The 26,863-nt window shown below is 39.2% G+C and overlaps 1 protein-coding gene across 2 annotated transcripts in view; it reads left to right on the top strand.

Annotated features, from left to right (window-relative positions):
• MCTP2 (multiple C2 and transmembrane domain containing 2) overlaps positions 1-26,863 on the top strand; it is a 248,047-nt gene that overhangs the window by 93,159 nt on the left and 128,025 nt on the right. Inside the window, exons 4-8 of one of the 2 annotated variants that reach the window (XM_067695625.1) lie at positions 8,173-8,315; positions 9,053-9,129; positions 9,620-9,731; positions 13,822-13,857; positions 24,794-24,958. In XM_067695625.1, coding sequence (XP_067551726.1) covers positions 8,173-8,315; positions 9,053-9,129; positions 9,620-9,731; positions 13,822-13,857; positions 24,794-24,958 — 533 coding nt within the window. Of the gene's footprint in view, positions 1-8,172; positions 8,316-9,052; positions 9,130-9,619; positions 9,732-13,821; positions 13,858-24,793; positions 24,959-26,863 lie in introns of those variants that run through there. The other variant, XM_067695631.1, reaches the window with a different exon arrangement.

Genomic DNA, 26,863 nt, shown 5'->3' with positions numbered 1-26,863 from the left:
CAAGTTTTGGTAAAATTGGTAAATTCAGATCCTCAATCTCACTGTAAGTTGGCCACTGGATGATCTTTCAAAAAAATGGATTTCGGGCTTCCCTTGTGGCGCAGTGGTTGAGAGTCCGCCTGCCGATGCAGGGGACACGGGTTCGTGCCCCGGTCCAGGAGGATCCCACATGCCGTGGAGCAGCTGGGCCTGTGAGCCATGGCCGCTGAGCCTGCGCGTCCGGAGCCTGTGCTCCACAATGGGAGAGGCCACAACAGTGAGAGGCCCGCGTACTGCAAAAAAAAAAAAAAAAAAAAAAAAAGGATTTTGGTGAATTTGGTACACTACATCACAGGGTCCAGCCACGGGCAAGCCTTGTCCAAGGTGCCGCTGAACTGTTGTCCATGGTGGGCTCCCCAAGAGGAGGGGAGTCAATCTCACTGGGAGAAAAGTTCAGGAGTGGTTCAACCAGGATGTGCTAAGTGACCGAAGGTGGCCAGCAAGGCCTTTAGATGGTCTGGGAGGAAACTGTTCTTCTGAGGCTGGTACCAAAAAAACAGAAGCATGTAGCCACCATGTGCAGGAGAAGGGGAATGTGCATGTTCCCTTCATTTAATTGTAGTGGATAAAGCCTGGCTTGGAATTCTGCTAGACTTGAATCTCCTGCTCTCTTAAGTAAAGTAGACTGTGCTCTATAAAGGGAAAGTTGTTTCTCCTGTCCCATTGGACTGAGGAAAAATGCCCTTGAGTTTCCATAAGGCACATTATGGTTTCTGAAGGGGTCTGTTAAGAAAGCTGCAATTGGGCATGGCTTGCTCTGGAAATCTCAGTGTAACTGCTAGAGGGCAGCAGCAGCTGTTGAAAAATCATCACTCGCTTGTTTTCTGAAATCACGTCTGGCTCTTATTTAGCCACCCTTGGAGAAAGTCAGAACTTATGGATCCCATATGAAAACAACTCAGATTTACTTCTTTTTCTGGCAAGAAGAAACATTCCAAATAGGTATATATATTGCAAACAGTCTGAAGATATGTGTATAAATATAATGAATCTTATTACTCTTAAGCCAGAGGATAGGAAAAAAGTCAAATTTATGCTTTTCATATGTGTTCAAATACTTTTTATGCAGAATGAATTCATCTATGTGTATCTCAGTTTCCCTAAAGACTTAGTAAATAATTATTGACTTGAAACTGAACTCTTAATATCCCCTGAGAAAAGTTCTCAGATATTACAAAATGTGAACTTTGTGTAAAATTATGGAGATCATTTCCTTTCATAAACAAACAACAACTCCGAGAAATGCATTTAATTAGGAAACTTTTCTAGCTTAAGACCACGTTTCTTTTGGAGACGCTATATGGCTGAAGTTTTTAACTTGGCGAATGAGCTTTGCTGGTGACAAATAACTAGGTTTTGTCTACAAATACAACTTTCGCATTCAATGCATTGGATTTTTAGTTTAAATTAGGAATGCTAGTTTTAAAAACCTATATGATATAGTACATAAACTATATGATATAATGCATGTGTGTGTGTGTGTATATATATATATATATATATACACACACACACACACACACACACACAAATAGATACATAAATGGCCATTAAACTGATTTATAGAAATATACTTACGGGCATGGAAGGGGACAGATGTGTTATTGACTGAAGACGGCAGGTAAAAGAATACAATATGGGGTCTGATTCCTTTTTGTGGAAAGTGTGTATGTGTAAAGTCTCGGTGCATACCAAGATAGTAAGCTTTTCTAGATGGTGGTAATTTTCTTTCTTTCTTTCTTTCTTTCTTTCTTTCTTTCTTTCTTTCTTTCTTTCTTTCTTTCTTTCTTTCTTTTTTTTTTTTAATTAATCCTGACTTTCTGCTTTTTCTACTACCATGGCCATGAGCTGTTATACTAGAAAAAGCAAAGAGAAGGTGTTGGTAATTGGAGTTTCATTACAGATGTATCTTATTTGCATATTGGGCTAGTTCTTGAGCCAGTCCATGTGATTTTATCTGTTCTATTCAACCACTTCACCTGTTAATACTGCCCATCTTTTCCATAACACACTCAATCCGGTAATAGCCCCTTGGGTTGATAAATCGAATGCCAAGAGAACAGAATCTTCAAATATGATGGTTCTTGATGACTCTCTCCTGATGATAAACTTGAGTTATGTGTCCTTCTTATTGAGCTGCCTGTTATTTTCATAAGATTATACCTGCAAAGTTCTCTGAAATCCTAATGAATCCCCTTAGGACTGTAGGTGGGGCAGTAGCTAGTACTCATGAATACTTAGTGACTTTCAGATTTTAAACGGCCCATTCCTTCCAAGACAGCTCAGATTGTTTCATGAAATTTTCCCAAACCACATGGGATCCCTGTGAGAAGTATATAACATAAGGAATTTTCTGTTCAACTTTTGAAGACAGAAGGGGTTATAAACATCACACCTTTAGAAGGGACATATAGAGACAAATTATCAGTGCATGTTACTTGGACAGCTAAAATAAAGTAAATGAATATTTAATTAGTACTGCATACACTGTTACACACTCTCCCCTTTTAAATTAATTGAGTAGTAATACTATAAATAGAAGCACATACTATGTAAATGTTTGGAGCCTCTTGTTACCGAAGTATAGTGGTTCATTCAGTTCTCAAGATAATTCTACAAAGCTGGCATTTTTCCATCTACAGGTGAAGATGGTAAGGCTTGAGGAAATTACGATACCTAAGGTTATACAGTTACTGAAAGGAAGGTCTGGGAGTTTAATCCACCATGCCCATCTTACTTCAAAGTTTATTCATTTATCACATCTTCATATAATTCACCTACCATGCATATCAGGCAACTCTGGGCATGCATCTCACCTTGCAGAGCTTTGATTTGGAGGAGTTTAATATTACGTTCATAGGTGCCCAAGTAAAATGTTTTCTATATTTAAATAATTTTATGAAATACAGAGTAGAAAAGTTTTAGGCTGTTTTTATTATTGCTCGTTTGTCATTAATACAGTTCTTAGCAGTGTTTAATATTTTACTCTACATAGGGAAGTTCCAAGTAAGGAAAGAGTAAACAGCTTCTCCCAGTGGTTTTGATGACATAACCCTTTCAGTCCATGGAGCACCTCGAGGTATGAGTGTTCCATGGATCATGCTCTGTGAAACCCTGGATCGGTGCTTCTTATAATTTGGGTATAGCTATCTCCTCAACTCCCCGGTGCTGTGTTATCTCAACTACCAGGTTTCTTCGCTCTAGCCTTTTTCTTCTTCCTTCTAAATTATAAGCTGCTGCCAGATGTATATTTCTGAAGCGTGGCTCTGATCACTTTACTCTCCTACTCATAAGTAAACCTGAATTTCCTTCCCTCTCACACTAAAATAATTCCAGATGGACCAAAGAGTTAAGTGTCAAAAACGAAAAGCTGCAAAATCAGTGGAAAGAAACATGGCTGAACTAACTGAAAATCCTTTAGTGAGAAAAATTCTTCTAAGCAGAATGTTAAACGACAGTGCCATAAATAAAACTGGTAAATTTGCCTAAATAAAAATGGAAATAATTTATTGCAAGAAGTAAGGTAAGTCTAAACAAAGTATGACAAGATTTACAGCCAATGGCTGCTTTCCATAATTAAGGGCTCATTCAAATCCATAAGCAAAAGACAAAACCTTGAGCCCATACAAAAATGGGTGAATTATATCAGTGAGAATTTCCCTGACAAAGAAAGGCAAATGTAGGTCACTAAAATATGAAAAACCCTAAGCTTTACTCTAAATGTTAATGATAGAGAAAAATGGAGATACTATTTTTTTTACCTGCCGTTTTTTCAAAGTAAAGGTTTATGACATCAAATATTGGTGAGCATGTAAAGAAAAAAATACAAAACGTATATTCTTGGTGGAAGTGTAAATTTTGACAGACTTTGGAAGAACAATTTGACAATGGCTGTCAGAACCAGAAAAGACACATTCATTTGCCCTTGCAGTTTTCTTTTTTAAATAAATTTATTTATTTTATTTATTTATTTTTGGCTGTATTGGGTCTCCGCCCCTGTGTGGGCCCTCTCCAGCCACGGCGAGAGGGGGCCAACCCCCACCACGGTACGCGGGCCTCTCATCGCGGTGGCCTCTCGCTGCGGAGCACAGGCTCCAGGGGCATGGGCTTCAGCAGCTGTGGCTCACGGGCTCTAGAGAGCAGTCTCAGCAGCCATGGCACACGGGTCCAGCCACTCCGCGGCATGTGGAATCTCCCCTGACCAGCGCCTGAACTCATGTCCCCTGCACTGGCAGGCGGACCCCCAACCACTGCGCCAACAAGGAAGCCCTGCTATTCTTTTTGAATATAATCACATATGAACTCAGAGATAGTCATACAAAGATGCTTGTTGTAGTATTGTTTGTGCTAGTAAAAAAAAAAAAAAAATTGGAAGTGATGTAAATGTTTATTATTTGGTAACTAGTTACATAAATTAAGATACAAGAACACAATGAAAATGTATGCAGTTGATAAAAGGAAAAAAAACCTGGTGAATCTGTATTGCTGATGTGAACAGAGCTTCAAGGTACTTTAGTTGTGAAAGCACAGAGTCCAGTGCATTTATTATGATTACATTCGAGTTAAGAACAATTCTTGTATTTTTTCCTGTAAGACACTCAAGAAACTGGTGCATATGAGGAATGGGAATGAGGAAAGATTAAGAGGGTGGAGAGTTTTCATTTCATACCTTTCAGAATCATGAGCATGTATTACACTTGTTAAAAAAATTAAAAAAAGAGAACAAGAAAACCAAAACTATATTTCTTACAGAACAAAAACTTAATTCCTTATTTTGTGACTTTTAAGGCACTTCAGTCTGACTCAAAACCGGGGTTTTTAACTTTCTCATTATACATTTTATCTCCTTAATTTCTGGATGAATTGAAATGCTTGCTTGGCACCGCACAGATCTAGTCATTTTGGCCTCTTTCCCCTTTCAGTGCCGGTTCCTCCAGCCCACATGGCCTCAGTCCTTTTCCGCTTGGCCAGATCCGCCCATGTTTCAATTCCCATCTCCTTTATTTCAGCCTCCACGGATACCCCAGCTGGAGCTAACCTTTCCCGCCTGTGAACTAGCATACCCCCCAAGTTCTATTCTATTTTGACACTTACCTCTTGGACCTTGGGTTATATATACCATCTGCCTGCTGCCCGCCAGGTACAGAAGAAAAGGCTCTGGGGTGGATCTTCCTTTGCCGTCCCCCTTAGTACTCAGTAACACTGAGCCATGCTCTGAGGCAACCTGTGTTTGTGGCATGTGAGTGATGTTAGCAGGCCTGACAGGTACAGGGTCAAGGGAGGCGTGACCATCCATAGCATCTGTGCAGAAATAAGGACTGTCCCGCGTTGTCGGGAGTGTGAACTGGCACAGCATTTCTGGAGGACCAGTGCGTGGCTGTCAGTCTGTCTCAGCACACCCAGAACCACAGTACCTTTTGCACGGGAGCAGGAAGCTCCGGCTCTGGATGTGTGATGGCTACATATTCTAAATTTGAGGCTCCGTGACTCTGTTGAGTCCACATGGCAGGACGGGTGGCGACCCCAGGAGAGAGGCACCGTCTCTGGCCTCCTAGTTTCATTCTCCTCCCAAAGTTCCACACTACCTCTTTTTTTTTTTGTGGTACGCGGGCCTCTCACTGTTGTGGCCTCTCCCATTGTGGAGCACAGGCTCCGGACTCGCAGGCTTAGCGGCCATGGCTCACGGGCCCAGCTGCTCCGCGGCATGTGGGATCTTCCCGGACCGGTGCACGAACCCGTGTCCCCTGCATGGGCAGGCGGACTCTCAACCACTGCGCCACCAGGGAAGCCCCACACTACCTCTTTATTCCAAGGAGCCTCATTGTTTATGAAGCGCCCTGTGAAAAAAAGGTTAAAGTCCACCCATTCAGGTGTCATCTCATCATTTGTATAATCTGGGCGTTGCATTCCTGAGCCGCGACCCCTTTTCAGAACCTGCCTAGTTAAGATGTCACTTGCCTGACAGTGAGGCACTTAGTCTCAGAGAGAAAAAATCACTACGTGCCCCCTGCCCCCCCTTCTCAAATTTTCCCTAACAATTAACGCTGTACTCACTTGACACCCTGGTTCCTTGTTTGGCTTTGTAAACCCCAGTCCCTTTTTCTATTAATTCCAGACATTAATATTTTCTTTCACGCAACTGCTGCCATTCACCCGTGAAACAGTTTGAACATTATGTAGCTGTCAAGATGCCTGGGGATTACCCAGTATGCTTTGCCTGTGAGAAAGTGACACCACCGAGGCCCGGTTTTGAGATGTTTATTTTGAGAGCACGCTGACAAGCATGAAGGCCTGATCCCAGAGTGGCAATTTCATTTAATTAAAGGCCTCTTTTTATTAGAGTTTTCCCCCCACTTTTTTTTTTTTTATCTATATATATCAGAATGACTTAAAATCTGACTTGCCGCAGGTGTTCTCTTGTACTCTCAAAGAGGGGGTGTGGACAGATTACTGACTCACTAGTGACTATTCCACTGAATGGCTGGGAATGCCTTCATTTTTACTATCCTGCTCAGAATTGCTGCTTAAGCGTGTGTGAGTACGTGTGTGTCCAGGTTTAAAGTAAAAACTGCTGGGTTTCTGCCCCTTTGTTGCCAAACTTACAACGTGAGTGTCGAATATGTATATGTGTATATTTGTAACTTGATTTCTTTGTTTTAAAGTTAGCAGCCTTGCCATGCTGGAATGGCTGAATTATCCAAATGATACCTTGGTTATTCTGTTAAGACTTTTAGCCAATGTGTATTATCTTGCCCCCAAGGGATGTGACTCTCAGTTAGAATAGTTAGTATAAGAATTGCATTCATGTTCAGGAGTTGTCCGTCCTGCAGAAACCTCAGAAAGAGCTGAAAAAAAAAATGATTGAAATAATTCATGGTGGGTATTAACGAGTTGGAAGTGTTTGTAACAGAGTAGCCTAATTAATTTTTGATGTAATATTCTTAGACTACATTGGCTTGACTTTAATATCAAGAACTCATGTCAGTAAATCTGTGGAGGTCTCTGTTGGGCATTGTCCAAGGCACCTGGAATGTGTCAGTGAACAAAACAGACTGTTGGTCTTTGAGCACTTATTCAGAGTCTGGTTCACGATGAATTATACCAGCATACCTCCCCCAATTAGATTTTTTTCCTTTCTTTGTAGCGTTATCGGCTAGCCTTCATTCATGCCCTCGTGGATTATTCATTTATTTGTGCCTCTTTTATTCATCCTTCACTAGGTAGTAATGTGCAAGCATGTCCCAGTCTCTGTTCTGTGTCCCGAGTATGATGGAACACTTGCACAACACATTAAGCCTGGTATTATGTTTGTGGGCATGTTTTTTTCCTCAACTGATCTGAAAAATGGGGGGAAGGGTCCATCATCGGCCCTTCTTTCTGCTTTGGACATAGTGGCTATAGCGGGACATTATTCTTTCCTTTTCAAAGCTTCCCGGGAAGAGGCAGCAGGTCAAGGGTGTTGGCCCGAGGCCAGCGGGTCGGAGGGCCTTGTTGAGGGGCGTTCAGCTCTCCAGGGGGAGACAATGTTCTCTGCTTTACCGCAGGTGCGGAGGGTGGGGCGAAGAATGGCAACTTTGTCAGTTTAATCTCTACACCCCTGGTTCTGGGGTCTGAGTCCCCGGGCTTCTGAGTCGGTGGTTCCAGGGATTGATTGATGTATTATGATTATATTATAAAGTACAGGGTTCTGTTGAGTCAGCCATCTGGCCAAATGTTTGAAAATGGTTTCTTTCCCTTTTCACTGACTCACTGCCATTCTTAGGAGGAGTGGGCTTCTCCCCAGGACTCCTGAGATGCTTGGCTGGTGCTGGTGGATTTTATTTCTTGAATTTTTTGTGGGTAGGAGAGTGATGACATACCCACGATGAAAACAAACAGAGAAAGCTCAAGGAGCCCATTTATATTCTACCAGGAAAGGCAAAGAAGAATCAGTCATTTACCCCAGATTGTTTCACTTCTCTCCCCTCTCCACCTCTGGGGCCTTCAGTCTCTGTGCAGGGAGACATTTGTTCTGGGTGTGCTCAGTGAAGTGCTTTGAGCCTGGAGAGCGTGGAAAGAATCTTTATTTAATGGAGATCCTAGGCTTTTTACGTATATTTTAAAAACCTGTCTTGCTCTCTTTTTCATTTAAAGGCACGAGTGATCCCTATGTGAAATTTAAGCTGAATGGGAAGACTCTGTACAAAAGTAAAGTCATATATAAGAACTTGAACCCAGTTTGGGACGAAGTAGTCTTATTGCCAATACAAAGCCTTGATCAAAAGCTGCGTGTGAAGGTAATCCCAGATGACTTTCAAATCTGCTCTTTTATTAAAAACATTTATTTCTCAGCCATCTTCGCCCTCTTAAAAGTCAACTTCCCCAAATTCATTCTTGTATCATTCCTAAGCACTGGCTTAAAAATATAAGTATGGAAGGGATTCTTTATACCCTTGGTCAAACTGTATGTTACTCTCAGATCTAGCAGAGTGAAAATAATATCTCCATTGATTGTATTTAAACTTATTGAATGTGGAAGAAATATTACTGCCAGTGCAGTGGTGACAAGTACTAAAGCCTTTCTCAGAGAGCTTTAAGCTACTGGTTGTAAGCATCAATTGCTCTAACATCTGGGTTAAAACTGCATGAGTTGAGTGCAGGATGGGATTGCTATAGAATATTTAGCAAATTTCTATTTAATTGGCGGATTTGCTCACTGCGGAAAATACTAAATTTTAATGAGAGACCATTTAAACTACAGAGAGTGGTCCATTGTGCATAATATCTTAACGCATATGAATACTGCCTTAAAAGTATTTTCTGTTATTTTGGCCATAGTAAGCAAAATGCACAGGTTTGAATAATTTTGTTCTCCCCATCAGCTTGGTTAAATTCTTCTTTATACTGTGCAAATTATTTTTAGATCTAGAAGACTGAATTCAAAATTCCCAGCCTATCGCATTTATCCATACTTTCATATACTCAGTTGGTTTGCCATATTAATGTGTGTTACTGGCCTCCTTCTTCTTTGTAGGTGTATGATCGAGATTTAACTACATCTGATTTCATGGGTTCTGCATTTGTCGTTCTGAGTGATCTTGAGCTTAACAGGTATTGTAATTTTACCATCTAGTTGTTATTAGTGAATTTTAGAGGGAACTCAAGATAATCAAATGACAAAATCAGAATAAATGAAAGAGTGCTTTAAAATGTGAGTTTTTCTGTAATTTTCGCTTTTTAGCTCCCAAATATATATTGGTCAGATATTACATCTTCTATAACATAACCTAAAAGGTGTATTGAATTTTGTACTTTCGTGTTCATTAACCTACTTACCTTAAAATTAAAACCAGTATTTACATTTTCTTTGGGCAGTAGGGGAGAAGAATCAGTTGACCAACTGTTGAATTAGGCAATGCCAAACAGTTTCTCTACCCCTGAAGATGGTTGGTTTATTTTCACTGAATCTGGTGCTTTTTTTAACTTGTGTCTCACCCCTGTTCAGGGGTAGGAGATTTTTTATCATAAGCTCCTGATGTATTCTAAGGCTATAAAGTACTACCAATAAGTGCTACCATCATTTGTTGCTTTTTGCTTATAGGACGACTGAACATATTTTAAAATTGGAAGATCCAAACAGTTTAGAAGATGACATGGGAGTGATTGTATTAAATTTGAGCCTAGTAGTAAAACAGTGTGATTTCAAGAGACACGTGAGTGTGACCCTTTTGTTCTTTTTAAAATTCTCCATTGCAACTTTTCTTTGATAATTGGGTTGCCAGATGGCTGACATTTTTGTATTTATTTGGGTAGGGGGAAAACTGTATAGAGACTTAAAGTACCTATCTGTGATAATGTACACCCTTTCTTTTGGAAACCTGGAAAGAAATCCAGTAAGGAATGATCTCTATTTTGGCTAGGGATGTAAACATTACTAATATTGTAGCAATAATACTATTGCTGTTATTAAGTGTTTTTGCTGCTTGTGGTTTGCTTGTCACAGATCATACAAAATATGCTTTTTCTAAAGGTTAAGGTTTCCATTTACTGTTTTCTTAGGTACTAGATGACTTAGGCATTATTTAGTTATGAAAAGCTGTTCCCAGGGTTTAGTCATTGTGTTGTACATTACTAAGGTAATCAAGTATACATTTGCAGCATTTCCGTTTCATCTTCCTTTTTCTTTTAGCTACCAAATTTTCTATTGAGAGTTCTTCTGGGAAGACACACATTTAATATTGTCTAGTCTGTTACACGGTAATTTCTAGTTAATGCATTACCTATTAAAGATGTCTGTAACATCAAAAAGCATTGGATTTTGTGACAGTATGATGGGGGCTCTGTTTTTAGGAGCAAGTATGTGAATACAAACCATAATCTTATTTTATATTCTGGTATTATACCTTAAAATTCCAAGAATGAAAATGAGAATGAAAGCATCTTGGATTGTCATTTATTTGAAAGGCATTTAAAAAGCCAATTAAAAACAGCTACTTGAAAAAGGACTAAGATGTGTTAACATTTCAGCATGTTTAGAATCTGGTATGAAAATCTGAAGCCTGTTTATAAAGTAGGCCTCCAATAATACCTCTTGAATTGAGTCAGTGGGGTCAGTGTGGAGAATATTCTTCATTTTGACATTACCTTTGCAGTTAGTTGTAATTTATTTTCATGATGAAAATCATGAGTGATTTACTAGTAAACTCACTGAAGATAGTTTAAAGGAGTAAAAAAAACAAACAAAAAAAACTGCACAGTGATTTTTCAATTGCCAGAGGGTCAACTAAACAGTTGCTATTTTTAATCTGAATTCTTTACTTATGAACATTTACTTGATGATAACTTTGGGGGGGAGATCTCCATTTATTAATTAAGAAGTGGCAATGTTAAAACCTGAGGCCTCAATAACATTGATATTTTGATGCTAAAATGTCTTAAATTGATGTCAAAAATATTTTTTTTTCTACCCAACATAGTGGTGAGGGACTTCCTTTAACTTCTCTTAGTTTTGATGGCATTGCCATCGGATTCAGTGGCAGGGCATCCAGTAGGTGACCGGTTCCTTGAGCTGGATGCCAGGTTGCGATGACATGCCATGGAAATGAGCATATTATTTGCCACGTGGTTGCATAATTGCCAGCTGATACGTTCTGAAAATTTCTTACATATTTAAGTGGGGTTTGTAAACTTGGATAATGACCTCAGGAAGATAGCTGCATATTTCAGCTGCATAATAGCTGTGTATTTATTCCACATGTGGATTTTTCTGTAGTGTATTGGATCATATTTAGCAGTACTACTGTCACTTAAAATAATGTTGAAATATTGCCAAAATTTGGAGTTTTTAAGTAGAGCCATTTCAGTCAAAATTTATTTCAAATTGCAGAGCAATTAATACTCAATGCAGCTTGAGTTTGTTTTTGGAAAACATCTCAAAGCCTATCTTTTCAGAGCCCTAAAAGGAGACACACTTGTCATCCTATTTAGTTTGGCCCTTCTTTCCTTGACTCCTCCACGCCCTGTTTTTGAGAGTTTGTCAGATGGTACGCATTATCTCCTTGCTGGTACGATTTCTCATTTTCTTCGTTCTTTGCTTGTCTGGCAGGGTCTCGTGTACAATCTATTTACTATATATACGAGTGTACATACATATATATACATAGCCATGTATATGTATGTGTGTGTATATAGATGTACATATATAATAAAATGGGGTATTATAGAAATAATAATAATGGTAATGCCTGTTCTATTTGTTCTGACTGGTAGTGTTATTTTTCTGTTTATATACTTGTTCAAAGTAAACCTGAGCAAGGAATAATTTATCCTTGGCCATGTGTGGCTATTCAACTTAACAGTGCATATCAGGGGCCCTTTGGATAGAGTAAGTATCAGAAAACTGTTGATCTTTTCATTGAGTTTAAGTTAGTATTTAAAGATATTCTTCTATTGGGTTTTTAAATGGGGTAACTAACACGGGGGACTGAGATTATTTGGGAATAATTTGTTTATAAATTTCCATTTTAATTTAAAGCCTGATAGATTTCAGTTTGAATTCTTGGTTTTGTACCCATATTTCTTCCCGTTGTCATTGAGGCAGTCTTTGTTGCTTTAGAGCCAAGCCAATAAAAATCTTAACGTGTGCAAAATGTCTGTGAATTGACCCTCAGGGCCAGGGATTTAAGTGCATACGGGCATGGTACAGTTAGGAGGTAAGGCACTAGGTGGAGGGCTGATAAACCTGCCTTCTGTCTCTTTTCTCAGCAAAAATAGGATTTTAGTTATAATTATGAGCTCTGTCCTCAGACTGCCTGGGTTTGAATCCCGACTCCACTATTTTTAGTTTTGAGAAGTTAACTGATCAGATCAAATTCACAGAATTACTTAATTCTCAGCTACAATTTGTGAAATGCGGATTTAAAAGAAAGATTATCTATTTTATAGGTTTGTGAAGACCAGCATGATCAAATATAGTGCTTAGCACGGAGTAGACGCCCAATATATGGTAGCTCTTAGTACTGTAGTAAGCAGACAGTAATAGTCATTTTCCAGTCATTTCCTTATCTATTTTTTAATCTTTGGTGATATAAAAATCAAATGAATTGTATTTCAAAAGGCTATTTAGGAATAGCCATGTGTACCTACAAGATGGTGAGTAATTTTAGTGGTTGTTCTGGGTGAAATATTTGTTCATATGTTGTTGGGAAAATACAAAAAGAACTGATTTTAATACCCAGATTGTAGTATCTGTAACTCTGGGTCACATGCTGAGTGGTTGAGCTTCCAGTTTCACCAGGGAAAGTGTTTTTCCTGAAGAATATTTTCAAGACATTTTTGTACCAGCGTTTCTACTTGCTGGTCCCTGGAATATAAGTGGATTTTCCCCAAAGACAATTTGTTTTCTGGTTTCTAATTTCCTGGGGAGACTTATTGGCAATGTGGATAGATCATTTGCCTAAAGGCATTTTTTTCCTTAATCATAATAGTTACCATGGGCTGCTCAATTAGATTCATAATTGAGTTGTAATCTGCCAAATTTTTCCAAGTTTTAACATCCAGTTAGCTGGTTAACCAGCCAGAGTAGAGCTTTGCAGTACTGGACGGTGACAGGAGTAATGAGAGGATTTTGTTAGGAGAGAACTTTACTTGTAGACGAAATTCAGCAGTCTTAGCTCGACAAATGAGAGATCAAAAGAGAACAGTGGTGAAGTTACTGGCTGTTCAGAACATTTTTTTCTTCCCTCCCTCACTGGTACATTAGCCTATTTTTCTTCATTGTGAAGAAATGACTCAGACTGTTTTTTCCTATTATTTCGAATATTGAGATTTTCTCAGCAGAGGGCAATGGAATTATTTTTTCTAGTATCTAAAACTACAGAACCCTAAACATGAACTAACTTTGTCCATGAATTTCTTAAACATTTTTATAATGCTATCTGGGTATTTCAGGTAGGAAAAACCTGCCTTTCCACATTGCTTTTCGAGGTAAAATTAGAGTGTTTTCAGGCAAATAAAAACATAAATGTACTTGTAAGGACTGAGCAGTATTCTATGTCCTTGTTTTTTCATTTTTGAATACTGTGAGAAAATGATGTAACACAACCACAGAAATGTGATTTTTCTAGGTTTCTAACTATTTTCTTGCTCAAATGTGTTTTCTCTGAAACCTCAGAATGTGGGTGTCAGTTGTTTGAATGTAGTCTGCACCATCTAACTAGCATGGTAACATCATCGTGTTGTTAACGGCTCTATTTCTCTCTTTTATTTTGCCATTTTTCACGATTCAATGGACATAATCCTTAGCGTTGGTCAGATCGGAAGCAGTTAAGCGCCAGCAAGGTAAATATAGCTGTTTTTTTTTTTTTCTTTACATCATGTGGTTCACCTTTGTAGCAAAGACCAATGTAGACAAGATTATTATCCAACCTTTACATGGAAAGGCTTTCTTTTCCTCTTACTGCTGTTATGAGTAAAAAGGAAACAAACTCCCTTTTAAAATTTCATTTAATAAGGGCATAGCCAGATGTTTGAACTTACACTTGTTTTAGTGTTGACATTTTATATGTACCGGCCGTGTTAGAATGTTACACTTCATTAAGCCTGAATTATTTGGAGTTGTAGTGCAGTTAGATTTAGTCCTTTAGAAAGCTATTTACCATTAGGTGGAAACTGTTATAAGGGCAGTGAAAAGATTGAGAAGAATACATGGTATATTTTATCAATCTTTTTTATATTACTTTTATTTTACCTTTTTTGTGTGTGTGTGTGAGCGTTTCTTTAAAGATTTCTCCATGAAATACCGGTGACTTTTTTACATTGTTAGTATCTTTTTAAACAATTATATACTTCTGTGCAATTTATAAAAAGTATAGGTGTACCAAGGTAGGGATGTGTTATTATTAGGTTATTAAGGTAACACATTGTAACTTAAGTGACTAAATGTCAAAATTAATGTAAATGTAAACAAAACCAAAAATATTATGTATAACTTACTTTAGCAGGTCTGCTGCTTTTAAAAGAGGAATAACCAAGATGGAGGTGGCCGTGATGTGTCCGTGTATGAGGGGAGGGTGCGTGGGCAATCTCTGTATATGCATTTATTTATACACACACATGTGTACACAGATATATGCCATCTCTCATTTCTAACCTCACCGCACTGCAGTTGTTTACTTCTCTATAAAATAAGGAGATTGAAACAAAGATTCCGTGTGTTTGTAAGAGTGTGTGTATGTGAAAGAGAGAGGAGAGATTTGTAACCTGACTAGTTCCTAGGAAAGAAGGTAAACTTTCTAAACCTTGCTTTTTCAAATCCAGAGGAATCAAAGTTCTGACTCTTCCTAAAATGTATATCCTTTGCATTTTTGACCACTTTAAAAATAACCAGGCTAAGGTGTTTTTTTTTTTTTTTTTTTAATCCTACCTGTTCACTTGGTTTCCAAGACTCTGGTTCTTTTTAGAAATAAACTTCAGAGGCAATAAATAATCATGTGAAGTGGTCTCAAAAAATTCCTCCAGCTTTTGTCTTATTCCTTTATAGTCACTAGAGGGTAGAAGAACATCATTTCTCTGCACAGAAGGGCGCCCGGCTCTCCCTCTCATGTATTAAGAGTTGCTGTAACCATTCGCAGCGGTAAAGTTTCCCAGCATGCTCTGGCGAAACCTGACAAAGCAGTATTTTCTCATTTATTGATTCTGCTGCAGCACTAAAACACTGGTACTGTACATCAATAACCATCTTTAGTTAGGGACATCCGGCCTGTGGAAGAGCACTGGCAGTTTGCGGAAGAACATAAAGGCTAGAAAGAAAAATTGTGAGCTTGGGGAATATGGGAGTCTAGGGGATGACAGGAGAGGTTAGGAAGAACAGTCAAAGGAATGAAGAGGGGGAGGAAAAATGTTATCAAAAATATGAAAGGAACAGAGGATCCTGGAACTGTCATCTTCTTTTTTCCCTGTCATTGTAGTTTCTAGAATTTTGACTTCAGTGCACTGGGCTCAGAGACTAAATGCTCAAACCTAATACAATGTTTAGTAAAACCTTAGATGAATATAGGTCATTGAAAGCTACTTGCTATCTTATATGAGAGATGCCATTTATATATTGGTGAAGAGTTTCAATTGTTAGGTTGACATTTTGCTGCTTAGAGTTTGCAGTTTGAGAGGAAAACATGAGATAGCTTCTAATTTAGCTTATGAAAATGAGTCATGTGGAAAATCTATAGACTCTGTGATTAACCTTCTGTGTAAGTAGTTAAAATACCCTGATCAACCTATCTTGGTATTTTTAAACTATAAGCTTCTCTTTTAGGATTTCCATATTATATTTAAAAATTAGGTAACAGAAGTTTAATATAAGGAAGATTACTTACTATGAGTATCTAAAATTTCACTAGCCCTAAGTGATGTATTACCTATAAAATGTCATTGACTCTTTCACCTCAATCTTATTCTTATAATAACTTAACTTTATTTAAATAATTGCTCTTAGACCCATACGTTTATAATTTTGCATCATCTAGAGGGACCCAGAAGGGCAGAGTCTTTGTGGACTGTCTTCTAAAGCATTTCCTGAATTTTTCTTTTTTTTTTTTTTGGTCTCTCATGGGCTTAGTTCCCCAACCAGGGATTGAACCTGCACCCTCTGCAGTGAAAGCACAGAGTCCTAACCACTGGACTGCCAGAGAATTCCCCGTTTCCTTGATTTTGATACTGACCTTGATTTTAATACAGTAAATACATAGAGATTGCCTTTAAAAAATAGCTTTAGGTTTCATACAAAAGGCTTTGTTTTCCTTCTAACGAGTCTTTTAAAGAGAGAACTGAAAATCTTACTTAAAAGGACCTGAATCAGATAACTACTTCTTTTTAGATATTTACTATGCACAATCTTTTCTGTGAATAGATCTGTTTCCAAACCTTACTTCTCACTTTCTTATGTATATAATAGCTACAGAGACAGAAAATTAACAGCAGTTACTTCTCTTACATCAAATAGTCTAATGGGATAAAAACACGATGATAAAATACGGAATTGATGGGTCACTGATTGTATTCAGAAAATCTGCATATATACAGACCACACCCTTGCCCTTTCATTTGGGACTGTATTATGAGTGACCACAGTGCCCTTTTAGTTATGGATTTTCTTCATTTTAGATAATTTGCACTGAGATAAGTATTTATTCTCACATGGCTCCTCTTCTGACCCATTGTTTTATGCAATTATGTGTCAGCCGTTTAAGGTGGAAGACATCCCTGTACCTAGTGCAACATTTTTTTTCTGTACCCTGATCCTAGCATTTACTCTTTGTCTCTCTCTAGTCCAGGGGTCATTGAACTTCAGCCTGAGTGCAAAATTCAGCCCTATGTCTGCTTCTGCAAATAAAGTTTGATCGGAACGCAGCTGTACTCATTTGTGTAGGCACTGCCTCTGGCTGACGTGGCAGAGTTGAGTACTTGGGGCAGACCCTAATTCTTACTACCTGGAACTTTACAGAAAGTCTGCCCGCCCCGCCCTCACTCCAGCCTAAGAGTGCTGGCTGCTTCCTCCTGTCACTGACCTTAACTTTTCTCCATATACTCTATTTGGCGTCTCAGCTTTTCCATCACCTGTTCTCCTTATATTCCCTCTGTTCGTAGTACCTGGAATGGTTCTCTTTTCCTGTTGTATTCCCTGACAAAATATAGGGGTTACGCTCTTGCTTTCGGCTTTTTGGGATACTTTATTTCAGTGTCATGACTTGGTAAAGAGTCATGAATTACATGGTGAGGGTTCTGCCTGAATTTAGGTTATGTCCTCCCTTGTCTCTTTCCCCTTTTCCACTTTCTCTTTTTCCCTTGGGCTCTGTCTGCGCCTCTGTTTCTAGCTCTCTGACATCTAGGACTCAGAACAGGTAGGCGGTCTCAGAAAGGTGGAGTTAGTAGTAGCAGTGTTTTGCTGAGGTTGGTCTTGAACCCGGAGAGCTGTCTGTTGCATGGGCCAGCGCCTCCTTTCTCTGCTGGTTTGTCCACTTGGGCTTTTTGAAGTGTGCCATTCTCAGCCTCATCACCCAGCAGCCCCCTGTGATGGGATGCTGGTTGGGTCTTGTGACTATACGCTGTCTTGCCAGGGGGTGACGTGGCATCCTTGTCAGTTGTGACCCCTCCCATAGGCTGCTGCCCCGGGGGTGGCTGTGTCTGTGGGTTAGCTGTCTGGCCAAATGAGTGAAGTCTGGGAAGTCTCAGCAAATTATTGTGGTTGTGCTTTTGCCTTTGATTCAGTTATACAGGTTGACCTTGTCAATTTTGCTTCTAACACGTGGGCCAGGTTCACTGAAGACCTCATTGCAGGTTGAAGCACTTTGCAGGGCTGGGACTCCGGTGGCTTTAGAAGTGTGGTTTTAGCATATTTAGCTCCTGTAGGAGCTAGTTTAATGTGGAGGAACTTAAATTGAAAGAGGACAGTCAGAGAACTTGGAGGGAAGCTCTTTCTGTCTGTCTGTCTGCCTATCTATCTATCTATCTACCTGTCTATCTATCTATCATCTACCTATCTATCCAACTACATATCATGACGTGCTTTGTGACCAGAGCCCAGGTAAGAACCAGGAGGAAGTTTGGATGATTGTTTTGTCTGTCCTATAGTTTTGGGTTGAGAAGAAGCTGCTCAAACTGGAAGAGATGCCATTCCTCTCACCTTACTGGTAAATGCCCTCTGTCACTGTACCTTTCTCTAGGTGGACCCATGTCCCTTCTTTCGCTATAAGCCCAGGAAGTAGCACAAGCAAAACCCCTTGCAAGAAGTGTGGTCCATTTGTAGAACTAAACTGAAAGTATTGTGCCTGGACCACTTTCCCAATTAATAGAATGCTTTTTGTTTGATTGGTTCCTTTTCATTTTGAGACATTCCTAACTCAAATGCCCACCCTTAGTAATACCTTTTACTTTTTTGTTTTCTTGGTTAAATTTGAAGGATTGGAGAATGGTATACCCCAAACAGCCATATACATCCATATACCTATCTATCTCATCTATATATCTACCTAATTTATTTGTCTGTCTGTCTGTATGCCTATCTCGCTTTCTACCTACCTACATGCCTGCCTATCTATCTAGAAGTGACACTGCACGGGCACACGTCTAAATATCTTAACCCCGATGCTTCTACTGCCTTGTTTTGAAGTCTAGGTCAGCATCACCCTGAGCAGAATGGTTTCTAGAGGCTTTCCTCATTTCTGTGGGCTTCAGTCATGCTCAGGTAAGACCTTGGATCTGTTAGAACTCTCTGTTAGAACCTTGTGTGTCTCCAGCCCAGAAGAACAGAGCCACTTCCTTCCTAAACTTTGCATCAGATCTCTCCTCTCAGTGACATTAGGTTCAGTTTTGGCCAAAAAAAAAAAAAAAAAAGCCTCTCACTACTGAGCACATACTATATTGTCAGGAACACTGTCCTGAGAATTCGGAGACAAGAGTTGGCCATCATAACTGATGAGGGATTAGGAGAGGTGAGAGTGAGGAGGTGGGGATATTCAGAGACTAGGCCCTTATCTTGGCTTTACAGGTGGGTGGGGTGGATTGAAGGCTGGGGACCAAGAAAGCTGGAGTGAATCTCACCAGATGAGAAGGAAGAGGAAGTGAATTGAGACAGGACATTTATAAAATAATGTGGTGCATGGCAAGTGCTCTGAATTCTTTGTTATCAGTTCCAAAGGAGAGCCCCTGGGCCAACACCATCAGCGTCACCTGGACATTTTCTGAAATGTGGATGTTGGGTCTCCATTTCAGGCCTCTGAGATCAGAAACTCTGGAAACCGGGCCCAGCCATCTTTTAGCAAGGCTTCCAGGTGATTCGGAAGCATACTGATGTTTGAGAGCCACTGGTGAGGGTTAGGGTATGGCGTGGGATGCTAGGGAAAGTAGGAGGCAAAGCCAGGGATGTTAGAGGGGCAGGCCTTGTAGAGCAGTGGGGAGCACTGCTAAATCTTAGGTTTGGCTGGGATTAGGGTGAGGCAGGTGAGGTGCCTGGGGTGTAAAACGTGAGAAGGCACTCGGGCTCAGGGGCCAGCCCTGCCCTTGCAGAAGACTGAGAAGTGAGCACCTCCTTAAATGTTTCACCCTGAATGCCTCACTTGCCTCACCCTAGTCCCAGTCTCGTATAGGGGTGCCCTTAACCTATTTTAAGTGAAGGAGAGACATAGAAATACGGAACACAGACATGAAGGCCCGCAGGATGACCCATGTGAATCAAGAAATACTAGTTGATGAATATTATTGTATATGAGCCCAGCATTTAATATTGAGCTTTCTAGAGGTCAGGGCAAAAAGGAAAACCTTGTTGAATCACATGGCCTTCATTTCCCCCCCGCCTCAGTCCAGAACCCTGAGAATCATTGGGTATTTATGGACTTTATCAATTTTTAGAAATCTTCTCTTAGTCTAATTTTTATTTTTAAGTTCAAACATGGAGTGAGGATATTCCCTTTTAATTAAAAAAAATTAATATAATCCTTTTAGAGCTAACGTCTTTGTGCACACAGATTATTCATATCCTTGGGACTGTGAAATAGTTTTCATCTATAAATATAAATCTCATCTTTCATGTCCATTCCCCTGTGGGAAATTTAAAAGGCTTCCTTTATATCCTATGCAAAAATGTTTGTGTAGTTCTAGGAGAATTTATGCCTACAGGGTTCTCTTCAGATGATATAAGGAGCTGTCGAGTAACAGCTTTCTGGAAGCCTGTTGCATGAACGTATGGATCTTCTCATGTCATGCTATAAAGGCTGTTGACAATGAGAAGTAGTTTTACATATTGAAAAAGCTTGGAAGGAATATTTATTTCAGGGAAACCTTTTATAGACTGAATGTTCTTCCTTAGTTTTTCTAAGCATTGCCAACATAGTTGGAATCTTGCTTTACTCCTCATTTTGCTTACAAAGTTAGTTCCTTTCTTTTTTTTCATGCATTTGTCTCCTTGACTCCCTACTTTCTCACAATGACTCAGGAAAAATAATTAATGAGAGTCAAAATAAGATGGATTGGCAACATCGGAACACATACTTTTAAGTCTCCATCACTGAGATGATCTAAAAGGTACCCATACAGTAATTGGCAGCAGTAAGGTAGGCCTAGTACAAAAACCTTGTAAAAACATTTTCTCAATGCCCCTATTTTTTTTTAATATTTATTTATTAATTTATTTTGCTGCACCAGGTCTTAGTTGCAGCATGCAGACTCTCAGTTGTGGCATGCATGTGGGATCTAGTTCCCTGCCCAGGGATCAAACCCGGGGCCCCTGCATTGGGAGCATGGAGCCTCAACCATTGGACCTCCAGGGAAGTCCCACCCCTATTTTTAATTTTAATTTTTTTAATGTTTTGGTGTTTTTTTGTCACCCAAGGGAGTTCTTTGAATTGTTACCCCGTGGTATTGGTCAGCATAGTTAGTTATGGACTGTGGCATCACTGAATATAACATTGCTTTTGATAACTGCAGGCTATGGCCCCAGCTTCTGGACTCTGTGCCCTCCTATCAGGATCCTTCTTTACTTCTGACCTCTCTGCTATTCTCCCTGGCTTGGGACGGACAGGAGGCATTGAGCTGACAGGTCCACTATCCCAGGGTTTCCTTTGTAGCCACACTGGGAATCAGGGTACTGGAGTCCACATTGCTGTCTTCACAGCATGCCACTTGGCCAAAATCCTCAAATAATGCATGTTGCCAAGCTGCAATCTGCTTTTTATGTCTCAGGAAGGAAAATCTATTCACTGTTTTGAGAGTCTATTCCTAGATCAAAAACTCCTGAGAATTCTGCACCTGTTGGAAGTGAGCAGACGCTCCACAGCCTATACTTTCAGTCTTTCTCCCTTTCTTCCCTTCCTTCCTGTGAAATTTTCGTGACCTGGAAGCATATTAATGTTTTGGAATCTGTTTCATTTTTACAAAAGCTAGTATGTTTTAAAGTTAAATATCACACCTTGTTTTCACTAGTCATAACTAAGTTGCATGTTTCAAAAGAAAGTCACTTTTTCTGGGTGTGGATTTGGTGGGGTGAGGGCCAAGGAAGAGAGCCTATGAATGAATCCACGTAGAAATAGTAAAAGGTTCTGATCTTCTGGGAGGCAGGAGAAAAATAACAAAACCCTGATGTACTATATTTTATCCATTATGTCTGCTGAGAAATTAGGGTTGGGACCCAGAAGCTTTGCTCTATCTCCTGGTGTTTGTTTCAGCTCAGGTGGGGTGGGTTTCTCCTTTTGATGGGTCATTTCCTTCTCTGCTTTCACATTCCAAGCTGCATTAAGATGACAAATTTCACATATAGGGCTCGGGCACGGTCATGAAAACCTGAGCTATTGAGCTAACAGAGTGAGTGCGGAGGAGTCGATTTATGGTGGGGAGAAAGGGAGCTTTTGACAAGCACAAAAGATTTGGATAGCCCAGATCTGCATCAGAGCACACATGGGATGGCCCGGATGCCGCCCACAACCACAGAACCTGCTCTTAAGCCTCATCACAAGTCTCAAGGGTGGAAGAGAAATGCGAAAGTAGTTAAGAAACATCTTTAAAGCTCATACTCATATCCTAGACTGCATCGCTCGCAAGTGAAACTTTTTTTGGACATAACCTTATAGTGGGCTTTGCAGAAATACTTAGGGTGAAATAAGTAGGCTAATGGTCCTGTGTCCTTTTCTATCTGTGAACTGTGCAATAAATACTTCTCTTTTCCTACCCCGCTTTTAGTAAGGAAAAAAAAAAAATCTTGGACAGCAAAGAGCAAGTCCATCACATCAAACATGACTGTGTTAAATACTAAAATGTTCAAAGTCCGACTGAGATAGATAAAAGCTTTGATGGAAAGTGGATATTTCCCAGGGACATTGCAAGCAATAATCCAGATGTTAGAGTGTAACGCAACGAGTGTCCGTGGATAGATCAGGAGCTCCAGCCAAGCCGGGCCTGATGTAGGCCTTTGCCTTGCCCTCCCATGCTGTTCTGCCATATGGAACCTATCTCTGGGCCCCCTTAATAACCAGCTTTGGATTCCATTTTCACAGAGCTCATAGAGCTAAGTGGGACTGTTTTATGGACAAGTTAGAAGCCTTTCCAAGATAAACATCCAATTTGAAATTAGGACATACCAAGCCGCAAAATTATTTTAGGGCATATTTCATGGAAGCACTGCCATTTTTCTTAGGCAATTGCCAGACTGTAGGATGCCCTTTGATCCCTTGTGGACATTACTCCCTTCTTTATAAAAAGGATTTTGAAATAGTTGCAGTGTTTAGGGAGGAATATATCTGTCGGAACTTTGAAGCATAGCCATGGGACAGGTCATGCTTCAGCTTGTTGGTTGGCAAGTCGAACTTTAAGAAGAAAAAAACATAAAAAAGGAAAGTGCAGCAGGATATATGAATCAAAATCTCATTTTCTTTTTAAAGATAGAAATGTTCAGCCCGTGTGCTTACTAAGCTAGAGAATGTATTAAGTGTACTACATCTGTATGCACACATATAGATTATATACATATTTATATATGTATCTGTCTATATATTGTGATGGTGTGCATCGTTTTTAGCAAATATAAAATTACTTAACTTTATTTCCTACACCTTCATTATTGAATATATTCTGTCCACAACCCAACTGCAAATAGAAGTTAGAGAAAGAAGTGTTCATGTTTTCCAGAGGAGAGGGTTTTTTTCTTTTTTAAAAAAATTACTTATTTTCCCATCTCCCTTTCCTGCTCTGTTTCAGCACCTCCAAACCCCTGTGTGTATGTGTGCATGTGTGTGTGTGTGTGTGTGTGCATTTGTGTGAATTCCAATTTCAAGAGAAAAGCAACACAGATATGAAGTTGGGAGTACAGATTTCCTTAAAAGTATTTTGTTTAAGGAAATCATAAAAGGATCCAAACACTTGGCGTTATTGCATCATTTATTAAGGGTGGTGGAGTGACGTGTGTTGGATGAGGTAAGCTGGCATGTAATTAACATGGCACTGACATACTGTGTGTTGTGATAAATTGTGACTAACTGGTCATCAAACCGAGCAAATTGATGCCTAAATGATCTCGAAGATAGAGTGAGCAGATGACAGGAATGAATATATAGTGTTAGAAATTCATTGCTTTACTATGATCCTCGACACCGTCTACCTTCTTCAGCCCATTTATTTCTCCCTCAAATCAAGCCGTCCACACTCTGTGCCATTTCACTTATTGAACGGAGAACGTGAATGAACTCCGCAGCCTGGACTGCATGCAGCCTGCAGATCGTGTCGGGGATCCTCACTCAAACAAACTAACCATAAAAAGACACTGTTGAGACCTTCAGGGCATTTAACAGTATTAAAGGAATGATGGTTACTTGTGTTGAGTGTGATCATAGCATGGTTCTTATGTAAAAACAAACAAGGATTTTGCTTTCAAATATTTCAGGCAGAAAAAAAAAATAGTGAAGGGATAGGTGAAATAAGGTTGACAAAATGTCGAATCTGATAAATAAGCACATGGAGGTTTGTTGTTCTATCTTTGTGTGTGTTCGAAAATTTACATAATGGAAATTAAAGTGTGCTTGGCCTCTTTATAATTTAATAATAGGGGATATTTGCCTTTTTCTATATTCTGTTTAAGGTGTGTGTGAGTAATACAATGTAGAAAAGGAAACAAAAATAAGGTAACAAGTTACTGAACCCCTACTGGGTCCCAGCCATGGGGCTGTGTTCTTTACGCAGCCTTCCCTCTGCAAAGCTCATTTGGCTGGCTAGCCGATTACAGGCTATATCTGGAGTTGTGAATCTCACAGTGGTGTTAGGCTTTTTAGTCGTAGCCCAAGGAATAAAGGGAAGTGGGGACAGATTCAAGTGTGAAGGATAAATTCAAAACCATAATTTCTAAATGCCCAGAGGTATTTTGTTTCCCTGAAAAGTAGTGCCTCGTTCTTATATCTCTATTTCCCAGAATGCCTTTCTTCCCTTCCTACTATTAAAATAGCCAAAGGCCCAGCTGAAGGATTGCTACCAAAGAGCACATCTAGGTGGGAGTACAGGCCAGTGCCAAATGCAAGTGTTGTTCGAATTCGTGCTTTGCTATATGTTTCAAGTCCAATGCTTGAGAAGGAAGTCACATAACTGTGATTGCAGGTTTGCAAAGCCAGTGAAGAATATTAACACTTTTACCAGGCAGGGAGTGCTATTTCTAATCAAATATTGAAAGCTGGAATTCCTCTGATCACCAAAGTCACACTCAAGAATTATCAGCGAGTTTATATGTTATCTTTATTTTTTGCTTTAGTCCTCTTTGATACGCAACCTCCGGCTCTCAGAGTTCTTGAAAAAGAACCAACTCTGGAATGGGATTATAAGTATAACTTTGTTGGAAGGAAAGAATGTCTCAGGAGGAAGCATGACAGAGATGTTTGTCCAGTTAAAACTAGGAGATCAGAGGTATAAAAGTAAGGTAAGTTCTGTCAGTTCCTTAAGGAGAACAATATCTTTAAGATTAAAACAATGGAAAAAAATATTTTCCCACTCTAAACTTCGCAAGAACAGAATTTATTTTTAACCCTCCTAACTGTATTAGGAGCAACCCAGAAAACAAAATAATTGTATAGGTGCAGTCTATTAATATGGATATTTGATCGCTTAGTATAATCTATTTTAATATACTAAACTAAAGCTAGAGAAAGCTTATTAAATAATAGATTTGAATGCATGGCTTATTTTTGTTTTGAAAATAAGCAAACTATGTTTCAGAGAATGAGGGAAAAGGATTACTAAATGCTTTCAACATCGTATAGAAATAAAATGGTATAATATGTTATAGTTGGATTAAAATATTTGAGTTAACTAAACATGTTTTCAAAATTATGTACTCCGGGCTTTCTCTAACTTGTTGGTATGAACACTAAAAATAGACATCTAGTGCTGCTGGGGTTTTTTTTGCTGTGATTTTTTTAAACTATCTAAAAAGTATTAAAAGTGATTTGTTTTGACCAAAGGTAATGGCTTTTTTTAGCCGTCTTTAAAAATCAATCATCTTATTCTGCTGATCCAACTTCCATTTAATTTTTAATCTCAGTAATTTGGTGTGGTTTTTATTTCAAAAACACTAGTCTCCAAACCATGGTAATTAATTAGTTTTACATAACTGTCAGACAGAAATATTTCCTATGTTTTATGGATTGAGGGAACTAGGGTACTTGAAAGTTAAGTCATTTGCCAAAAGCCACATAGGAAGAAAAACATCGGTGGAAGATTTTGAAAATAGGCCTGAGGATATTTGCAGTTTGGGCTTTTGAGTGTAGAGGACTTAACTGAAGCAGACTAGTTAGAAAATGATTTAGGGGGGCAAGAGGTTTTCTCTGCTGCACAATTTTCAGTGCAGAATCAAATATGAAATGTCATTTACTCCACAAGGAGTAGAGAATTGAAGCTCTTATTGAAGAATCGTTTATTATAAGAAATGCAAAAAATTGAAGACAAGTTACAGCAGAAATATACAGATAATTATTTTAACCAGGCAGTTTTAGGCTGTACCTCACAGTGAGTATATCCAGGATGACCACAGCTCTCCACTAAGATTCCTTTAATGATCCAGGGTCAGGGTAAGGATTTATAGAAAAATTATTCATCACTAAGCACACGTACCCTTTTAGACTAAGGGGAAGTGTAGAATTAGTCCAGTGTCTGCTACGTTCCCCCTTGGGGAATATTGCACTTAATTTGTGGTCTAATAGGTTTTTTTTTTCCTTCATGGTTTCAAAATGCCGTGATCTGATATATTTAAGCCCAATGATGATGAAAAACAGCGTAAATGATGTTACGTGATGTTGGCTGTAGCTGAGATCTGAGCAGTCCCTGTTTTCTCACACGGGGATATTTGGCCCCAGGATTTAATAGTTGGCCCTGAGGTCCTGATACTTAGTGGCCTGCGTTTTTGCTCACTTTTTATTCACAAATTGAATCTCTGTGTAATTGAAACAAAAATGAAAGTCCTGCCAATGAATCAAACACACAAGCAATTTGAAATCACTTTCGGAGAACACAGGAACACTTGTGGAGTTTTCAGACCATGCTTGTTAATTTTTAGGTTTGGCTGCAGTGGAATTTCATAGTCTTCCTCTCATTCTAGTGACGGGGTTCAGTAAACTTGGATTTAAAAATAGGCAGCGACCTACAGGTTACGGGTTTCTGTTAATTCATATAGTTCTTAAGCCAGCACTGAATGGATGTGCCAATAAAAATGTTACTTCCATTTGGTTAACCAATTAGTATCTTTCATAAGAGAGAACAACTGTAAAATGTCTATTGAGATATATTATATATTGCTCTCTATCTATATATTATATATTGCTCTCTATAT

Source organism: Pseudorca crassidens, chromosome 1 (genome assembly GCF_039906515.1).
Source record: "Pseudorca crassidens isolate mPseCra1 chromosome 1, mPseCra1.hap1, whole genome shotgun sequence".
In the NCBI taxonomy this organism is placed as follows: domain Eukaryota; kingdom Metazoa; phylum Chordata; class Mammalia; order Artiodactyla; family Delphinidae; genus Pseudorca; species Pseudorca crassidens.
The sequence above is the reverse complement of the archived record's forward strand: the minus strand, read 5'-3'. Positions and strand labels throughout refer to the sequence as shown.